The following is a 20,573-nucleotide window of genomic DNA, read 5'->3' as shown; positions in this document are numbered from 1 at the left end:
CAAAGCCCGTCAAGTTTTTTTCTTTGATAAACGTACCTGCTGCTAAAACACACAAAAAGCAGGATGCAGCTTTATTGTTTCCTATGCAAAAGAAACATCACATTTCCATGTCAATCTATCATGCTAGCCAAAAGAACTAAAGAACTAGAGTAAAGAATTCCCAAGGAGGCTTGCTTCTAAATTACAAGAAAAAAAGATAAGCCATTCATTATGTGTTCAAATAAGACCGTTCCAGGATTTGTGTGGGCTCAACAGCTTTTGTAAAGTGAGGATCTGTTATCAGGCCCTTTTCTGGGGCTGTCCCAGGGTACAGGGTGAGGTTTCCTCACTTGATAAGGATAAGACTTTCCTTTGCTCTGGGGTTATTGTAAGTGTCTGGGCTCATGACTGGCGTCCAACAGATTCCACTGCATGCAGGCACTGCTTTGGCTGAGGACCCAGTAGCAGAACAATGGACATCCAACCCCAAAATGTGATGTATCCCTTGCTCAAACAAGACAGCAAATGATTTGAGGGCTCCTCCTGAATCTCTGGAAAGTTGTGAAGAGGAGATCTCCTACAACAATAGCTGGTACCAGGGCCCGTGGTGATGTTTGGACTACCTTCCTAAGGTACCAGCGGAAAGAGAAAGACCTCTGAAAAAGTCAGGCGCAGCTATCAGCTGAGTGCTCAGAATTAATGCTGAATAAGCAAAATATTTGACTTTTGTGGTCAGTTACCTTCCATACCAGGGGTAGGCATCCCTGGTCCTAATGTGTTGGCTTCAAGACGTTAGCAATTAATTTGTACTGGGACAATGGCCTATTTGACTTATCCAATTAACTGGTTTATTTCATTAAGATCTGAGATAGATGGATACCCAGAAACAAATGTGGCACTTGATAAAATAGGTTTTCTGTCCTTCTTGAACTTCCACAATTTTTCGTAAGAAAAATAGATAAATTGTGTATTTAAAGTATGAAAATTTGTTTCTTTTTGATTTTTCAATATTAATCACATTTTGAAAAGAAATGCACAGTAATGTACTCCTGAACAGGACAGCACCTGAAGTTTACTAAAAGTGTACTTGCCAAAACAACTAGGCCTGAAGAAAGAAACACAAAGAATCACAGAGAAAAAACATAGCAGTAAAAGGCAATCATTTTGATCTCAAGGTTGACCTAGAGTCAACTTGCTAGGTTTTTAATTTATTCCAACCTTTAGAAAAAAAAATCAAAACGTGGTAAATTATTCTGAGACTAATAGGGGCACATTTTAAGAATTGTGTTCCAAGTTTGCATATCCGACACAAAAACTAGCACAAACCTGATACATACAGCTTATGTACATTCCCATAATAAAGGATGTTCGTATCAATATTTCTTTTAATGTCAAGCAGAGTGATATGCATTTAAAGACACTGCTTTATAAGCCTCTAATAAATTAATACAAACCAATGAAGATGAAATGTGAAACAAACTACTTATCTGACAATACAAATTATGAAAAACCCTTAAAAAGGAGAGGCACACAAAAAAGTGACTTAAATATGGAATTATCAGTTTTGATATCAGGAAACCTATGCAACACATTTTATTGATTAAACAGTGATGCATTTACTAGCAGCAGCATGTCTGAAGTATTGTAACAACACCCACTAATTAGCTGGCTACGAAAAAATAATCTGGCTCTGGAGGAAGAACAATCATTCTTCCTTTCTGCATGCAGGCGGCTTTGGTGTTTAAATGCAAATGGGTGTGACAAAACACAGCTAGGCAGATAAACTAATATAGAACACATAGCTATAGTAGGAGCCTCCCTGTTTAAGAAAAGCAGAGTAAAGAAAGAACATGTAACTATCCTCAACAGCATTTGAAATGATACTCTATTTTAAGGAAGATCAGTGTGGATCCATGTTCTTATGAATATTAATTTGCCACCACCCCCACATTTTAAAATGCATAGTTATGCAGAGAGCAGATATGACACCTAGATAGAGTAAAAATAAGACGATCCAGGCACTTAAATGCTTTAGGACTAATTAAACAGCAAAAAGTAACAATGAAGGAGATAAACAGAAATCACAACAGGGACTTCTAAGTGTCTGCATAAAGTGGTGTCTTTTCTCCTTGAAGATTTTAATAGGACTCAAAGCATAAAAAGACATACTGTACATTTTCAATTATCAACCACACATATAAAATTCATCCACTAATCAGCCCATATTGAACTAAAAGCAAACTAATGTTTAACACATCAAACGGGTGATCAGGAGAGTGGTGTCAGTATCTTGTATATTCTGAAGACAGTGTGAAGTCACTGATGTTAAGCCAAATACCTGTCCCAAATATCCAATCAGGGCACCTCTGCTGTTTAAAATACCCATGTAAAAGGTTAAGGAAAACCTTTACATTCACCTATTCATTTGAGTACACACACATAGTACAACAAACTATGAGAATAATGTCCATGAACACAATGCAATTGATACAAATTCTCCACGATTAAAAGAGCATTTTAAAGCAACTCAATTAGGACTTAGGAACGGGCTGAAAAGAACCTCCCTGTCTATCAGCAACTAACAACTATACACCTGAGAGAAAGGCAGTCGGCTGGAATGGTGCCTAGACAGCTTCCAGCCATGAAAAACCAGTGTGCATTGCTCTTGGGTGTAGTCCACAGGGAGCAACTCCAGACTGTGTGGCTTTTTCACTCAGACAGGTATACCCAGGGAAATGTCAAGATCACCACTTGCAACTCCCCAGATGTCTTCTGTAAAAAAAAATCTTTTCCTAGGCACAGGCTATTTCAAAGCTCTTGCAAACTAAATTTAAGAGCTGTATTCCCAGTGGAGAAAGTGTCCTAATCTTCCTCAGATATTTTTAACGTCTTGTAAATTGCTTGTATCTTTAAAATGCCTTGCCTGCGGTGTTTTGGTCTGCTACCTTCAAAGAATTTATTTTTGAAGCTTGTTGACTGCTGACAACTACACTTCATCTTTTGCTGTTCCCTATAGTACCCTAACTGATATTAGAGCACAGTACAAAGCTCACTATACATCTGTGGTGTAAAATTAGTGGTTATGCAAAATGGAAAGGCAGGACAGAAGAGATTTCAGGGAGGTTTGAGTTTAAAGTGGGTCAGATCCTGAAACTAAAAATGTTACAAAATGAGCACAGTATCTATTTGATCTCAAAAGCAGAAATGAATCTGGCAGTTTCAATTCCAAAAATGCATGGGCACTGGTGTATGTATTAGTTCATGATCAAATATATTTAGAGATATGCTAGGCTTTAAATGTACTAATCAAATGCTGCTTGGGTTCCATAGAAGACTTAAACCAAACCAATACAAAGGTGAAATTGATGCATGAACCTTTTTTCTTTTCAAAAGAAAAGAAGCCATGAGGTCTGTAACAACCATGGCTGCTGTAACAGGACAGCCCTTAGACATGAAGTCAGCCAATGTAAAAGATATGCAGAATTACAGAAACATCCAGCTCAACACATTTTCTTTACGATCCTGTTCTATGGACACAACTGTTAGTTGAAACTAAGCCTATCCTCATTATTGCTCCAAAATAATAGCCCTCTGATATAATGTACTTGTGATGCTTCCTGGAATAGCTTTATTGTCTGCTGCAATACATGGATATATTTTGGATAGAAGTTCTATTGATCACATTGTATTTCACTTGTAAATATGATAGTGGCAAGAGATTCTAGGCTTGCTTTTGGACTAGATCTGCAAGGTCATAACTGCCTCCTCCTAATAGCATTACCAAGGTTCCTGGCATGTGTCATGTCCTCATCTTGTGTTTTTAGTGCACACAAGGCTATCATGCAGAATTCTAGGCAGAGGAAGAGACAATACAGCTGTTCCCTCCCGGTAAGTTTAGCAGGAGGTTTGTCTGGAAAATGGCTCCTGCCAGCCCCTGGTCACTTGAAATTCTACAGGAGTGGTTGCTACAGCAACATGCCTGCCTTCAGGGAGCCGCTGAGTCCTTGAAAGCCTGAGCAAGAGAGAGGAGGAAGATGACAGCCTCTGTGAACTGGAACTTTAGAAACCAAATTACTTTTATTTCCATCCTCAGGATACTGCTCTGTCCCTCCAAGGGTCACCTGAAGCCAGATCCTATCCCAGACGCCTACAGTACGAAATGACATGCTTTCTGAAAAGCTGGTCCATCAGAACAAGTTCATATACATAGAAATAATGACTTTATGAGGCCATGACAATAAAATGCAATTTAAGAATGTTGACGAGGGCTCAAGGGCTAAAAACTCAAAAGAGGCAGGCTTTCGGTAAGCAGTTTACAAATACAGGCTTACAAATCTAAATATTCACAAGTAAACGTCAAGATTTCATTTTAAAAGCAAAGTTAGGGCAGCTGCTAAAATATGCCCACCAGCCAGTGCAGGGAGAGCAGGCAGGGATAAGACCATGAGTCCTGACCTCACTTGAAGCTCAGCTGAAACCTGCAAAAAGCTGGAACCTGATTAAAAGGAAACTAGTGGCCATAAGAAATTAAAGGCTTATAATTCACCTCAAAGAAAGTTCTAATGAACTCCTTTTGACTTCTGCCTGAAAAAGCTGTATAGCGACTGTTCATTTTTATAAATTTCAAATAGCACTGATGAGCAACATTCTGGCATATGATTAAAAGAAAATGACAGATCATCTGAAGACAGAGCCATTATCTCTTACCAACTGCAGCATAAAAAAGCAGTCAAACCTCTTTGGATAGCTGTTCAATTCAACTTCACAGATTGCAGGAGCCTAAGCTATGAAGGCAATGAAATCAAAGAAACCAGTGCCTATTAGTGTAAAACAAAGCCCAACAAGAGCTGTGTAGTTTTACACAACGAAACCACACTGAGATGCACTAAAACACCGTTTCTCAAAGCACGGAAAAACTTCTCAAACTACAACATTACAGCACAAGTATACAAGGAGTTTAAGAACGTACAATAAATCCAACAAAATGAAAGATTAGGTTTTATTATTAATACTAGTACTAATACATGTCCCTAGTATTCTCCCAAAACTCCCCTCCCCCCACCAATCAAAACAGTTCATCCTGAATTGTGCAACTGAAATACTTTAATGGACCACTGGGGTGGGAGACCAGATATTTCAACAAATAACTCACTGACAAGTCAGTGACAAAGAAAATGTCCTTTATGTCCTAAAATCTTAGTTTAACCCCCTGAAAGGGATACTGGACTAAAGAAAGCTTCATGTTAATGAGAATCAAAAGTGCAAAAAAGCGTAGCTTCCTAAAATATCTAAACAAACAGAGAGCATTAAAAGTCACTATTTATACATGCTGTGCGAGAAAAAAATTAGGATTTTTGGATATTGATTAAATGTTTTTGGCAACACTCTGAATAGTCAAGACTAAATGCGATACACTTGATTGGTTTTGACTGCTGTATAAGTAGTAAATCACAACATTAGTGAAAGCTGATTAGGCACACGTTATGGGATAATTTAACAAATGTGTGTTTAATATCAAATCTGGTGAATCTTAAAAAATAAAACAAAAAAGGAAGGAATCAATAAGCTCAAGGGACTGGACTAAACCTGCACACTGGCACTGACACTGGTCATCTGGGGTGCTCACAGACGTAGGCAAACAGCCCATCAATTACAGGCCATGATCCATGAAACCACAAGTCACAATACCGCATTATAATCGATGGGGAAACCCGAGCACGATGGCGTGAGCAGGAGAGCCTGAGCTTGACAGAACTCCACCTGAGCTGACCAATGGCAGCCTCCCTGACCAGGAAGTACTATACTGATTGAGCCACGGCCCTGGAACCTCTTGTGTCCCTTTCTGCAAGGTTACCTTAACACAACAACACTGCAGCAGGGCGGCGCAATGTGCATAAATCTCACAGCTTATGAGATGAGATTGTGACTTGTATGCAGTTAATGTTCTACTCGTCAGGTTTCGGCACCACTGAACATTTCTGACATGAGGTGGGATGAGGCACAGCATCTGGGGCTCTGAGGCCAGTGAACAGGCAGGTGCTTGTCTGGGCTCTACAAAAGGAAAGGGACAGAATCCCACAAGACATCATCATGCAACCAAGAGTCTCAGATGTACAGCCTAGACTGCTTCTAAGAGGATACTACAATCCTGTGTCTTTTTTAGTCTAGACCCCTGGTTGATCAAGCATGTAGATGACAAATGTTAATTAGCTTAAAGAATTTTTCCTGTCTGTTAAAATGTCAGTGAACCTCCTATAATAGAAAATGTTATTTTGCTGCTAAGTAATGCATTTTTTGATGCCCAATAGATTAATTCATTTAGTACACTGTATATTCAGAAGTTTTCACTGTTTTATAACGAGATTCTAGGTGCACTGTTTACAATTCCAAGTACAGGACTGAAGAGACTGGTGTCTCTTGACAAACGCACCATTGTAAAAGGGTGCTTGGTGGTGTGCAAACAGCAAGCAAGGCTCACAATACACAGACTAGCCTTGAGTGAGCAGCTCAGATACATTCACCTCAGTTCAGCACTCACCTTTGTAGTGAAGCTGTATTTATTTGCAGGAAAACAATGGTTGTCTTGGTTACTATCTTTCATTTAAGGGCCACTTATCTTAACTGACCTTTTCAGGTAACCCCCCTTGATGCTGTGGGTTTCTGTTCGCCCACTGGCACCAGGATTGGGCCTTGCTGCCTCATTCGTCACCTACACTTTGAAAAAACTTGGCCTGTGGCCACAACTGACTCTTCCCTTTTCTACTCCCCTTGTGTGTTTCGGAGGCATTTTGATCAACTTTTGAATCAACAATCAAGCAGCTTTAAACAAGTTTTGAACTTGCAATTTTTACTCGCTGCATTAAACAATGAATTCATTACCTAAGACTCAGCTTTTCTTGCTCTCCTGTAACACACACTGAAAGTATACAGCATACTGGTGTTTTATAATTAACAACAATCGTCAGGAGCCCAGCACAGCTACACTGACCACATCTCCACCTCAGCTTTGGGAGCAGCAAAAAGAAATGTCACAAGAAAGCAAGACTGCTCAAGAGGGTCACATGCACAATGAGAAATGGTGGCACTTAAGATTCAGTGATCTGGACAAACGTCTTACTCATAGAGCCATTGTCTACTTTGTTCTGGGTATATAAAATACTTGGTTGAATATTGATTTTGGCTAATGCTGGGGGGGGTAAGCAAATGATCCCTTATGTTCATTTTCCACTTTCACTGGGACGAATCCCATTAATCTTAGCAAGAAGCCGCTCACTAGTCCCTGCACCTCTTTTAAAGGGCAAAGACACTGCTGTTCAGTCTCAGTCACCCAGAGGCAAACAGTCTTATAGAACAGTCACCAAACATTATGTGGCCACATTTGCAACCACTTTATTCGCAGTCTGGAGCCTTGCTGGATATGTCCCTACTTTCTGGTTATACTCCACTACACGTGGTGACACATCAATCATAAAACCGCATGCGTATGTCCCCAGGCCGTTCCACTGATCAGAACGCGCTGAATCGAACACTCAGAAGACAAACTTGGACCCTCCAGCAACGACTCAACCTGGCCTCTGCTGTCAAGGGTTTCTATTTGTCCTTGGAACTAGCACAGTTGAGCCTAAATGTAATCCAGTTACTGCCAACAATTACAAAGCCATTGACATGGGGTGCCTTAACACAGAAAAATGAGAACTCCCTCGCCAGCTGCACACTGCCAAATCTTGGCAAAGCATGGAGAATGTCATGACACACCTGGGGATTCCCAGTTACAAACGGATGAGTGTGACAGTCTCAATTCCCATTTCTGATCTGGTTGTGGGAGTCAGCTGTGTTTTCACTATTACTGGCACAGACCTTTTTTAAACTTGGGCAACCTAATTCCAGCCAAGACCTACATGTAGCTCAGAATTGAGTTTTTTCACACTATGGCAGGCTGATATTTTTAACCTGGTATTCTCAGATGTGCAGATGACAATACACTGCTAAAAGCACATGCAAAAGGGCAAGTTACTAGATAGAATAATCATCCTATGATCCTAACAGTGTCACAAGGATTATTTTAATAAATGGAAATGATAGATATTAGATAAGATAAGATCACTTTATTAGACATATACAATTTCTTGCATTAGGAATTTGTCTTTTCGCATTCACCAGCTTGCTCTCCATGAGACACACAGGCACAGAGACGGAGGGAGAAGCTTGGGGTCAGAGCGCAGGGTCAGTCATTTATATGGCAACCCTGGAGCAGCTGGGGTCAAGGGCCTTGCTCAGGGGCCCAACAGATTCCTCTGCCGGCCGCAGCATTTGAACCGGCAACCTTCCAGCCACAGGCACAGATATTTAGCCACAGTGCCACCGCGAAATATTAATTCCTGGTATAGTAATGGAAGTCAGCAAAAGGATTGTATATATATATGAAAATGGTATAAAAAACTACCTCATGTTTATTGTAAAAAATCTGATGCAGTTCATGTTATATTCCATGTGAATGTCTGTCTACAACTCATACAAAAGCCATGAAAGACGTTGCGAGCTCCCTTGTACTGCTAAGAAAGATGGCTTAATTGATCAGCATTTTGAGAGTTGTGATCATGGAAGAGAAACTGAACACAAGGAAGAAATCAACAGTATTAAACGACTTAAAAAAACAGAGATTGAAATTTTTGCTAAAAAAAATCGCTTGACAGAGAAATTATAGTCAACAGACATGCTGCTAGGAAATTCATAGCTTGTAAGGATTATGTCACTTTTACTCTTAATTAAAGCCTAAAATACTGACAATTCAAAGTACAACCTGAGGCAACACCAAATGCCCAACTCAACACCTAAAAGGAATGTACTTTTAGCAGATTAAATCAAACAACAGTGAATTCTCAAAAGTTGGCACAACTGCCAGGCAAAGAATACATCTACATTACTGCACCCATATGCTTGTCTTCTTTACACTTAAAATCCAATGCTACAGTAAATTACTCAAAGACTATAAGAAAGACAGAATTTATCAGACGAAATGAGAAATTTTGATGGCACTCAAGTGCATGAGTATCTTCAAATCTATGTAAGTATAGGATATGAGATACAAGAGAGATAATGTATTTTATAAACATGCACCAAAATGTAAGCTACCACTGAAATTTTTATTTTCCTCGATCTCACAACCCTTCACAGGGTAAATTACATTATTATACTGTGGATACTCATAGCAGCCAACTGAACAGCCCACACCCAGGGACACGCAGAAGTTCTTTACATCCCAGAGACTACACAGCAGGTCTGCCCAGGCCTTAAGGGAGTGCAAGACCTAATACTGATATTTTAATTATATTAACAATTTATGTCCTGTAACAAAAAAACGATCCTTGATTCTGCTGGGAAGTCTTTTCATTCTTTAGTAACTGAAATTAAACCACATTCTCAACAGTAAAAAATCTCAATGACTCCTTAAGATTGTCAACCTCTGCTTCTTACAGTTCAGTTTCCAGAAATTAATTCACCCGTTTATCATTCTGTTGATTCTTTTATTCAACCTGAAACTGGGTGGCCAGTTTCATAAAGCCCGGCTAACGGTTAGCAGGGTTCTCCCTCACAAACCTATCTTGGCTGCCTGCTTTCTTATCCATTTAAGTTTCTGAAGACTGAACACTGTACAACTCTGAAATACGCCTGGAAATTTTGCCACAATTTACAGAACATCTTAACAGCCGCTTTTTGGGATTAATTGGGATGAATTGGATGAATTGGTTACTGCACCTCAAAAATAATTTACATAACACTCATTGGCATCAATTAATTTGCATAGAAACCTTACTCTACCGCATCAGACTGCACCTGTTTCTCCAGGAACATCAGCTATTCAAAAGGCCCTCTAAGTTGTGACCAAATATAAATTTTTCAGAACAGAACTGGCAGAGAAAAACCATACAGGCACCTGAGTTCATGCAGAATTGTAAAACTCTTTAAATCTTCTTAAGAAGATTAATATACATAAGGTAGACAGAGAATATATTGCAAGGAAATGTTTTAAAGTTTAATGAAGTCTGATAAAAATGTATCTTCTTTGGTCTGACAATCCTTCACAGGGTAAATTATATTATTAAACTGTGGATGCTCATAGCAGCCCACTGGCTGCCATAGTTAATCACCTACTTCCTGAAGGGGTAAAACGCATTCCTGCTGCAATAAGTATCAGATATTTGCTTTATATACAGTAGTACACTGTTTGACTCAATAACTCAGACATAAGAGAATTATGAGTATTGTCAAAACCTCCTATGCATTTGAAACATTTTATACTTTTTAAATTAAATTACCGAAATTATAATTTAGTACTACACCCTTGCCAAATTGCATTATATTCTATTACACCACACAACAATTGCAACAGTAATGGCTTTGGAGGCTTAAATGGGTTGATATACTGGCAATATTTCAAATATTATAACATACATTACATATTGATAATCAACACTAAGGAAAAGACCAGATCACTCCACCCATAAAGCTATAAAAGGTGGCAGTGAGAGTACACAGCAGGGCAAGCATCAAAGGATAAAACCTATTTTCCCAACTGTTCTATACATAAATACAAAAAATACATAAAGCAACATTACTATTAAAAATAAGATGCTGACTAGTAACACTTTTGCTCTGGCTGGCACATTTTTGCTCAGTAGCCAAAGGCGATTAGTAAAAAAAGTCAAGCTCGGAGAGCTCTCAGATGGCTCTAAGTTGACACATTCAAATATTTCTGCAGCAATATTCGACTGGCTTAACCAAGCATTTACCCAAGAGAGGAAAAACACAGGGGAACCTGATCACTCGGCTCTCAGTTACATTCCTCAATGTGTCCTTGACTCTCAAGCTGGACGTGTGATCGGCTTATAGCCCTGTTTACTGTGGACATGAAGAAGAAGCTACCAGACAGGCTTCTTCACAGCTTGGCATCCCAATGACTGTATACCACTATAATTCTTATTATTCTTGTTTTGCCTAGCCCAGCACTTGCTGTGCACTTTTAGCTTGTACTGGACATTTTTTTTAATTTGAGTAGTGTGCTGTATGTACAAGATTGTTACTTACCTAATGTAAAATTCATTTTGTACGTCATAATACTACTAATTTGGCTCACGCTTTTATCCAAAGTGATTTACATTTGTACCTATTTATAAAGCTGGGTATTTAACTGGAACAATTCAGGTGAAGTACCTCTCTCATGGCTTCAACAGCAGTGCCTCACACAGGATTTAAATCCAGAACCCTCACCACTGCTCCACACCAATGCCAAGTTAAGCTGGCTCAGAGCTACTAAACAAATAAACGATATGCTGTGTCCAAGCAGCTTCTGTACGACAGTGGAACTATTTCAACCACAAATACCAAAAAATGAACACTGAAAAATTATTAAAAAAGGACACAATAATGTGCACTGAATGTGTGAGTGCAACTTTTCTTTTAATGAAGTGAGTCTGCATAAAGTAACAATTTTCTTACTTAAAGCACAATTTGGATGTTTGCTTTAGAACAAAAGGTTCAAGCATGTAGCACCTCTGTAGCCTTCCTACAGGCTTATCAAGGTTGATCACCTGCAGTGATCCTAGCTTGTTTGTTAATGGCTCACATCTTCCTATCCCAGTAATCTTACACTTTGAGCAAAGTGAAAATGCCATCCATTTGATTCCAGAAGTAAGAGGCATGCAATATTTTTTGTTGAACAAGTAGTTCTCGATTTCTGCACTCTTACATTTTGCATCTTTGGTTTATTACTCTTCAAAAATATATAGCACTTCTTAATTTAGGACAAACCGATTGCCAAATTAACATACTGTTTGAGACACTATCTGCTGCATGTACCCTAAATAAGAAAAAAAAAATCATCTTAACTTAAGACATTAAAATAAATGGAATGGAAAAGGGCTGAATATAGCAAAGCAACTTAGTTGAACCTATGACTACAGCAATTTCCCCCTTCCAATTTAATTCAATTCGAAACTATTGATATTGTTTTCTCTGAAGCAGAGCAACTCACTGAGGGGTAGACTGAACAGTCAAAAGGCATCCAAGCAGTAAGTTCACTCTCAATTCCTAATGAGGTTTTCAAACTGGGAAAGGCTTTAACACTTGAGTTTAAGCACAGGTTGTTCATATAAAGGTAAAACCATGAGCTACTGTAGGTGAGCAGCATTTCCCTTTCTTTGTGTAAATGTGTCTATAGGCCACAAGATCAGACAATCCCCCCAGTAACACACACTATCCCACAGCAAGGAGAAGGACTGCGAATTTGAGCGTGGTGAAGCTGTGAGCAGCTGGGCTGTGTAATTACTACTGAAATAGAACAACACGATATCAGAGGATAAAAAAGGAGAAGCACATTCAGGAAATGTGCTGGCCCCTACAACAGCAGCAAAAGGAAAAGAGTGCTAAAAGAAAGCAGATTCTTCGAAGTAACTAAATACAGTACAAAGGCTTATGGAACTAGCGTGTGAACACATTTCACATGAAAACCAAGCATTCTCATAAACAAGATGCACTTTACAGAGAACAGAATATTTATATGCAGCTTTTAAAAAGGTCTTAGCAATTCTGGCAAAGACAGTAATGAGACTAGTAGGGTGTTCTCTTATATCTCATGTGCTTTCTGCGTTTAGCAGGAACAATTCTAAAAACATGGAACATAATCAATTACAATGGATTAAAGAAAATAAACAAGATTAATATTGAGATGAGCTCAATATGATCATAAGCGTTACAAAAAACAAGACTGGCAGTCAACATGTCAGCCTCCACTTCATCTCAGGAGTAATGCATTTTTCAAGTCACCATGTTTCATGACTTCCAATTTATACATGAGTCTTGAAATGACTGTGACAGTGCATTATATGCTACCTAATGCTCCACCAAGAAGTCTGCATGACACATTTCTGCATGCATATATAAATGCTGTTTCAGTGCATGTCAATTATACTCCATTTAAACATACAATACCTTGAAAGGTTGTTCAAATAGGTATACAACCTAGACAGCTGAGAATGTCCTATTACCGTGTTTTTCAAACTCTCAGTACCACTGCAATACTATAGACTTATTTTTCTGTGAGTAGGCTGCAGACTATTCTTAAAGCACAAAGACGAAACAATTGCTTAACGCATCTACCAAGACTTGTTGCTTTTATCTTAATTTTCTATAAACTTCTCATAACTGTTAACTGTTTGAAATCTGGACAGAGATTTTGGTCGGATTCAAATCAAAGCTTCTAGGGATACGCCTCTTTTCTTAATAAAATGCTCCTCACATTAGTCTTGAACTCCATTAAGCACTTCCTGATTTCTATAAACGACATGCACTGACCCAAACAGGCATGTTTTCAACATGCAATCTGCACATCTAGGCAAAATGGCAAGAGAAATAATATTACAACGTTTGGAGGTCAGATATAAAAAGGAGCCCTTGTTATAAAATCAAATCAATCATCGAGTGGCTCTTTGTGCCGACTGGGCTAGGTGCTCATGCATAGCTAATGTTTATTGTGAAATGTATATTTATCGTCCTAAAACTGCGCTAACGAGTTTAATTTATAAAAACATACAGAACTTACCATTTTGCTTTATCCATAGTAGAAGGTATTTAAAGTAACGACTCTGCTATTATTACTGAAATGATTCAATCCGCTGTCAAGTGACGTCATTGGACACCTTTTAGTTTTGTACAACGACTAAATGTGAACTCTACGTCCACTGTTCGTTACACACCTAAGCACTATCGTCAAAGATGCCTTCAAACGCGCCGGTTTATTGTTTATTGGTTTATTGGCCGGACTGCCACTTTTTCAGCTCATCCCAGCAATTGGGGGACCCGTGGCTCAAAGCAAACCAGAGTTACAGGTCCAGTACGACCAGGGGTTTGTATACGTAGATCGTGCAATCGTAATACCTGTTCGACAGCAATCGACGCCTGTTTTTTAAGATTGCATAGAAACGGGCACCGCCACTCTGTCTGAAGTATTGCACCGGGTTTCTTAAACCCCACGTTTAAAAGACTCTGATATCACCGCATAAGCTACTGCATCTCAAAATAAATACGGCGTGTGTGTGCGTGCGTGCAGGACCAACAAGATGCTGCCCCGCCCCTACAATTTGATACTTTACACATTTTAGTTTTAACAGAGAGGGGTGAGCGCTGGGCTATTTACCGCTACGTTGGGCTTCAAATTGAAATTTTTTAACCCGGGAGAAGAAAAAAAAATGTTTCCGTCTCGGACAAAAAATAAGAAACGTTAAGTCCCTTTCCGCGACCCATCGGTTACTAAGGTAGGAGACCACAGCCGTCCCCGACACCAGCACGCAAACCCCGGGTATTTCATGTGAAAACATCTTCCCTTCAGGGATCGAGCCCCCCATCTCAGCACCCTCTTGGCGAAATACGACATGCACGTCCCTTTGTTTCCCTAGCGGGGCCGCCTGCCATTACAAAAAGAAAAAAAACAAGTCTCTAGCTGCGATCCCCCCCGCCCGCCGCCTTCCTGTCTCTCGGCCCTGCAGTTTCTCTCCTCCGCGTACGCGAGCCAAAACATCCCGTTTTTTTTTTTTTGTGTGTGCGCGTTTCAGCCGTTACCTGGCAGAAGCGGTTGCAGTACTCGGCGGTGGAGGTTTCCGAGACCCCCTGCCCGCGTAGCTCGTCCTCCAGCCCGCCCAGCGTGTCCAGTAAGCTGTCCATGGCGCAGAGAGAGTGCTCGCCCGCGTCTTGCGGCCGAGCCCTACCATCCAGCCTGCTGCCTCCCTCCCCGTCCGCCATCTTCACTGTCAGCCACGGCGCGTACGCACTCACGTCACGTGACCCGCTGCGGGACGGCTTCAGGTACAGCAGCGCTTCTCTCCCTCACCACCACACAGACACACACTTTTTTTTTTTTAAACTTGTCGTTTTTAACGATGTCGACGTTCAGGCTTGAGTCTGCTGGCTGGATCGTCGTCTTTGTTTTATACGAGGTCGGCAGAATCTACGTTTTATGATTAGATAGATGTTGACGTCTTGCTCCAAACACCCACAACCCTTTGTGTAACGAAGCACGGTCTGAAGAACACGTCCTTTTTAAAGTCTGGTTCACAAGTAATTCCGCTTTAAGCGACGGTAATCATTTATATGCAAATGATATGAAATCTGTGGTTGGAGCTACTCCTATCAGCTGCCCCAGTGTTCGACACTTTTACTGAAGAGATGAGTCACATAACACTTTTTATGTGTGATGATTGCAGACAAACTTTGCAGTTATGTCAGGAATATTAACTACATTGAATCCATTTATAAACTTTAATCTGACTCTTTTTTTTTTGTCTGTGCATAAAAACTAAACTCGATTCTAGTGTACCACAGCTTTTTTTTGTGGTTTAATACCTTTATTTATTTTCCACAAGATAAATGTCAGATCTATGTCTATAAAACTCACGGAAATACGAAAATATATTCAACGTTATAGATGGGCCCAGAGACAGAGAAGTGCTTTATCTACTTATAGAAAAGGGTATCCAATGGTACCGATTTCTGTCAAATGTTGTGATTAACCCATTTTTGGAAAGTTCTCTTTTACTTTGACAAGATCAATGATTTGCATTTCACTGCTGATAGCCCCCATGTCTTTAGAAAAAACACCTTTCTTGTCTATTTCTACCTCTCCACAATGTTTCTTGAAAAAACTTCATCAGGGATTGGAGCAGCATTCAGCACATGTTAAAAACACGTTTTTCTGACCGTATACGTCCAAAATAAATTTGAGTCTTTAGAAATGCTCAAAATGGCCATTAATGAAACGTAGTGAGTCAGGAAACATTTGAATCATGTGTTTAATTTTCATGTGAGAAGTAGCCACAGGAGTGACAGTTGGAACTCAGGCAGGCCTGGAGAGGTTTGTATGAGGGGGGCTTACTAAAAACACAGATGAAGTGAAGGCTTCTTGCTAAGGAATTAAACAATGCTGGGATCAGCTTGGCAAGAGTTGGCTTGCAAATTCCTAACAAAAGACAGCTCGCATTTTGTTTTTGTTTTTCTCAAAAAACATCAGGGAGCTATAAATATGGAAGTCCTTTGCAGGTTTGGATATTCTGTGTATCACATCCCCGTTTCTTCGTTTTCTATAAGGTTGTGCTTTAATTTCTCAGCTAACCTTGAGTGCTGTTATTGTTGGATGCCTTCCGCCGAACTTGTCTTGAAAATTGTCCCATTGGTGTCAGTAGTGGGAAAATGCGAATTTAGTCTGAGTCCCTGCAGTGAAACACCAGAGAGAGAAGCTCAAAGCCCCAAGCAGCTACTACCCGCTAGGCAGAGCACAGTGTTTCACAACACAGCTGAAGACCTTTCTGCTCTGCACCTCACAGATTCACCAGCAGCAGCGCTTTAACAATCCATCCTTTGAACAACAGATCTTCAAACTTTGAATCAAAGTCTGACCATTTCAATACCCTTTAAAAGCTATCGCAAAAGTAAAACACACTCGCAAATCCAGGGCAACAACGTTGAACGCGGAAATCCACGCGCATTAATAAGAGGAATATCTGCTTGGGTTTGTGGATTGAAATTATAATTAATTATACCAGTGGATAATTATATAATATTTAAAATAATGTAAAAGTATCTAATTATCCCGGCATGTAGTTCAGGGAACACGGTGCTTTACAACTATTTTGAGAGGTTTCGTGAAATTTGGTCCTTGCTGTGAGATCGACAGCACTTGTCTAGTGCGATTTGGCAGAATTGGTATAGGTAAAAGATTATTTAATTTAACGTTTTTGCGGGATATTCATTTCCAAAGAGTACGGAGATATATAGTAATAACGATGTATTTAATGGTAAATCCCATTTTTAATACCATAGCTGCGGGTATACAGCAAAAAGTTATCTTTCGTCCACAAAATTGTAAACAGTTCTACAGTTAAGCAGAGCCTAATCTGCCCCCTTTCGGTAGTAGCGCAGATATTTCTATGGGGAGAAAATAGTTTATGGCTACGTTGTGATTTGACCCGGAAGGAGTCATGTGGAGGTTGGAAGGTAAACACGTGTGTTGTGTGAAAAACTGGGGAAAAGTGAGGTTGGTGGAGCAGAGGATTATAAAGGTAGACTATTTCTGTTTTTATAAGGCTGGTTTTAGACGTCTGTTGATATTAAACGAGACAAAACGCTAACGTAAATTAGCGATCTGAAGACTGGATTGCGAAATTCGTTGTTTCGCTTGCTGTAACCGACCACAACTGTCTTAAACTTTGCTACCCTAATTTCCATTTCTTGACTGCATGTATTTGTTACAGAGGGATTAAAGAAAACCGCTGTATATAAATATAAATGGTTATTTTCCCCATAGCTGTTGATCCTACATTAACTAATGGAGGTAACTAACGTACTGACAGCAGTGTTTGCACCTTATATCTCATCAGATTCTGATCAAATTAATCGATTTCCTAACTACTCCTCCAGCATGGTTCCAAGGTCCACCCACTGAGATGTTAAGATCAGATCACTTTTTTGGCCATATACAGTTTCTTGCATTAGGAATTTGTCTTTTTGCATACCCCAGCACGCCTTGCTTAGGGGCCCAACTGAGTAGGATATCTGCCGGCTGCGGGATTTGAACCGGCAACCTTCAAGCCACAGGCGCAGATCCTTAGCCACAGTGCCCCCACTCCGCCCCAGTTGTTGTCTCGAACACCAGTATGTTGTGTTTTCTCGAGCAGTATGTTGTGTTTTCTCGAGCAAAATACCAGATGGCACCTGTGTTCGTGTTTTATCAATAAAGTGTTATTGATAAAACATTTAGCTGGAATTATCCCATTATCCCAATCTGACTTTTAAAAAAATTGAGTCCCGTATCCGGGATCGTGTTCATGCTGCCGTCGTGTTGTCGTTGTGTGCATGACCTAGCCATGGGCAAGTCCAAGAGCACTGGAAACCACAAGAGCGACAAGAAGAAGAACATTGCGAAGCTGTGGAAGACCAAGCGCAGGACAAAGGACCTGGATCAGATCCACGAGGACATGAGGGCTGGGAACGCAGACAAGCTGCTGAATCAGGAGGTCGACTATGACGTCACAGGGAACGCTCAGCACTACTGTCTGCACTGCGCGTGAGTGTGCGCCGATTCTCTGGACTGAATTATTGCATCGCCTTGGGCTTTGCTTGAAAAAGTTGGCGCAGTGGTTAACATTGCTGCCTCGTAGCACTAGGGCACTATGCAGTTTGTATAATAATAATTGCTTACACTTATATAGCGCTTTTCTGGACACTCCACTCAAAGCGCTTTACAGGTAATAATCCCCTCCACCACCACCATCAATGTGCAGCCCCCACCTGGATGATGCAGCAGCAGCCATAGTGCTCCAGTACACTCACCACACCCCAGCTCTCAGTGGGGAGGAGAACAGAGCGATGAGGATTATTATGACCCCACTAATTCCTCTTCCAGCAGCAACCTTAGTTTTTCCCAAGAGGGCTCCTGTCTAGGTACTGGCCAGGCTCTCACCTGTTTAGCTTCAATGGGCTGTCAATTGTGAGTTGCAGGGTGATGTGGCTGCTGGCATGTATGTTTCCTCTCACAGACCAAAGACGGGTAGGCTTCTGGGAAAATCCCCCTAGTGAGAGTGCGTGCATGTCTGTGTGTGTGCCCTGCAGTAGACCTGTATCCCATCCAGGGTGTATCCTGCCTTGGGCCAGTTGCTTGCTGGGATAGGCTCCGGCTCCTAGGGCGATCCTGAATTGGATGAAGTGGTTAGAAAATGGATGGAGGGATAATATGAAGGTATGTCTCTAGCAGAGGGGTGAGTTGGCTTTACTCCTGAAGAGAATTGAGGTAAATCCCCTATGTGACAAGTCAGAGCTGATCCAGAGCGATGCCGGACCTGAAATCTTGCTTGTTTTGTTTTTGGTGTTTGATCCAGGCGATACTTCGTTGATCTCAAAACCCTGAAAGAGCACTTCAAGACCAAAGTCCACAAGAGGAGGTAGTGCGATCGTGACTGTTTTTTGATTTACAGTATTTGGATTCTAAGATGTTTTACCACAAAATACTTTAATAAATCTGGGAAAGAAACAACAAAAACATTTAAGAGAAATGCTGCACAGTGTGGAAAACCTTTAGTCCCTATGAGTAACATGTTTTTAATTCTGGATTAATTTTTAAAATATTAAAAATAAATATGTATTTTAAAAAGTTTAAACATTGATTTCTTTGCTTGAGTATTTCAATCCTGAGTCACAGTATAATACCATGCATTTTATGTTTTTGGAAACAAAAAAATACATTCATCTACGACATTGCACAAAGACCTGCAAATGCAAGGATGGGATTTGTGTAGATTCTCTGCTTGTTTAACCAAATCTTTTGATCTAATATTCTTGGAATCTTAAGTCAAAATATTAAGAGTTGATTCTGCACGACTTTATAAAAAGTACTTGTTCTACAAACCATGACATAGCAGTAGACAGACTTGTTTGCTCTGTGTTTTGTGTGGTGATACTCTGAGATGTGCACAACTTGGTCAGAGTTTTACAGAAGACAGTGGAATGTTGACTGCTTGCTTTCATAGTGCTTTCATTATTTGCTTTTCACTATTTGCTTTCATAGTGATTGAATAGTGCAGGTTAGAGTGTTTAGGTGTGAAAACCAGATGTGTAACTGTGTGTTTTGTGATTTGGGAAAGAAAGAAACAGTTTCTGCTATTCAGTCGTTGTCCTGTGGCTTGCTTTTATGGTTCCTCTGGTCATAACACTTGTGCTGCCATGACATGGGTGTCACTGTGTTTATCCCCACAGGTTGAAACAGCTCAGAGAAGAGCCCTACACCCAGGCAGAGGCAGAGAGAGCTGCAGGAATGGGCTCTTACATCCCACCTAAAGCTGTGGAAGTTCACACTCAGCCTGTGGAGGAGGATATGAACTGAACAGCCCCGCCTCCTCATCAGTCTTGACGGACTGTTCTCCTGGCCTCATCCTTCCATTATAATAACAACACACCTAATTTCTTTCCATGTGATGTGCCTCCTGCTACTTTCTCAGGGGGAGAAGAAGGGGAGGGGGGGGTTATTAATAGATTTGAAATTTGACAAAATATTTATACAGTATATTTGAACAACACCACACATCTTATAAATTGAATGTGCTGTAGCTGATAAATGTTGTGTGCATAGCTGTGGCACAGTTAGTTCACTGGGACTGCTCAAGAAAGGACTGGAAGGAAATAAATGTAATGTTGTTCTCTTCTTTGCAGTCTTTCGTGGAATGGTTGCAAAATCTGTTTTGTGTTCAAATCAAATTTTTGTATTTATGGCATGGATGATATGGTGATACCCACCTGAACTACTGTCACCAGACATGCCTCTCCAAGCAGGAGGTGCTTTTAAAATTAGTGTGATCTCCTACCTGCCTTTAATAATTTGCAAAGAAGCGCCTGGTACAAAATGCCCCCGCTAGGATGTTTGTAAACAGGGGATGTGTTGGCTCAGCAAGGAGGAACTGCCCTAAAGAACAAGCATCGTGGTCTCCTAGGCAGCAAGATCTCCTGTGGAATGTGTGTATACAGGCAGTAAAATAAATCAGAAAATGTCCAGGTTTTAA

The 20,573-nt window shown here is 40.3% G+C and overlaps 2 protein-coding genes across 4 annotated transcripts in view; one reads left to right on the top strand and one right to left on the bottom strand.

Annotated features, from left to right (window-relative positions):
• The window catches only part of rlf (RLF zinc finger), a 27,257-nt gene extending 12,415 nt beyond the window's left edge, over nt 1-14,842 (bottom strand). Inside the window, exon 1 of the mRNA XM_015348558.2 lies at nt 14,593-14,842. Within this exon, the coding sequence (XP_015204044.2) occupies nt 14,593-14,772 (180 nt within the window). The 5' untranslated portion in view covers nt 14,773-14,842. The remainder of the gene's footprint in view (nt 1-14,592) is intronic.
• On the top strand, nt 14,155-20,573 carry znf593 (zinc finger protein 593). Of its 3 annotated transcripts, none has more exons than XM_015348561.2 (4): nt 14,155-14,288; nt 17,887-18,088; nt 18,900-18,962; nt 19,774-20,573. In XM_015348561.2, the coding sequence occupies exons 2-4, from the start codon at nt 17,889-17,891 to the stop codon at nt 19,898-19,900; spliced, it is 390 nt and encodes a 129-aa protein (XP_015204047.1). In that variant the 5' UTR covers nt 14,155-14,288; nt 17,887-17,888; the 3' UTR covers nt 19,901-20,573. The 3 variants fall into 3 exon arrangements, with proteins under 3 accessions (XP_015204047.1, XP_015204048.1, XP_006631343.1); XM_015348562.2 differs by lacking the exon at nt 14,155-14,288 and adding an exon at nt 14,731-14,835; XM_006631280.3 differs by lacking the exon at nt 14,155-14,288 and adding an exon at nt 16,984-17,084.

This window comes from Lepisosteus oculatus, chromosome 11 (genome assembly GCF_040954835.1).
Source record: "Lepisosteus oculatus isolate fLepOcu1 chromosome 11, fLepOcu1.hap2, whole genome shotgun sequence".
NCBI classification, from domain to species: Eukaryota; Metazoa; Chordata; class Actinopteri; order Semionotiformes; family Lepisosteidae; genus Lepisosteus; species Lepisosteus oculatus.
The sequence above is the reverse complement of the archived record's forward strand: the minus strand, read 5'-3'. Positions and strand labels throughout refer to the sequence as shown.

Coding starts and splice junctions, on each gene's coding strand:
- znf593 (XM_015348561.2), top strand. CDS start 17,889: ATGGGCAAGTCCAAGAGCACTGGAAACCACAAGAGCGACAAGAAGAAG. Junction 18,089..18,899: donor CACTACTGTCTGCACTGCGC/GTGAGTGTGCGC, acceptor TGTTTGATCCAG/GCGATACTTCGTTGATCTCA. Junction 18,963..19,773: donor ACCAAAGTCCACAAGAGGAG/GTAGTGCGATCG, acceptor TTATCCCCACAG/GTTGAAACAGCTCAGAGAAG.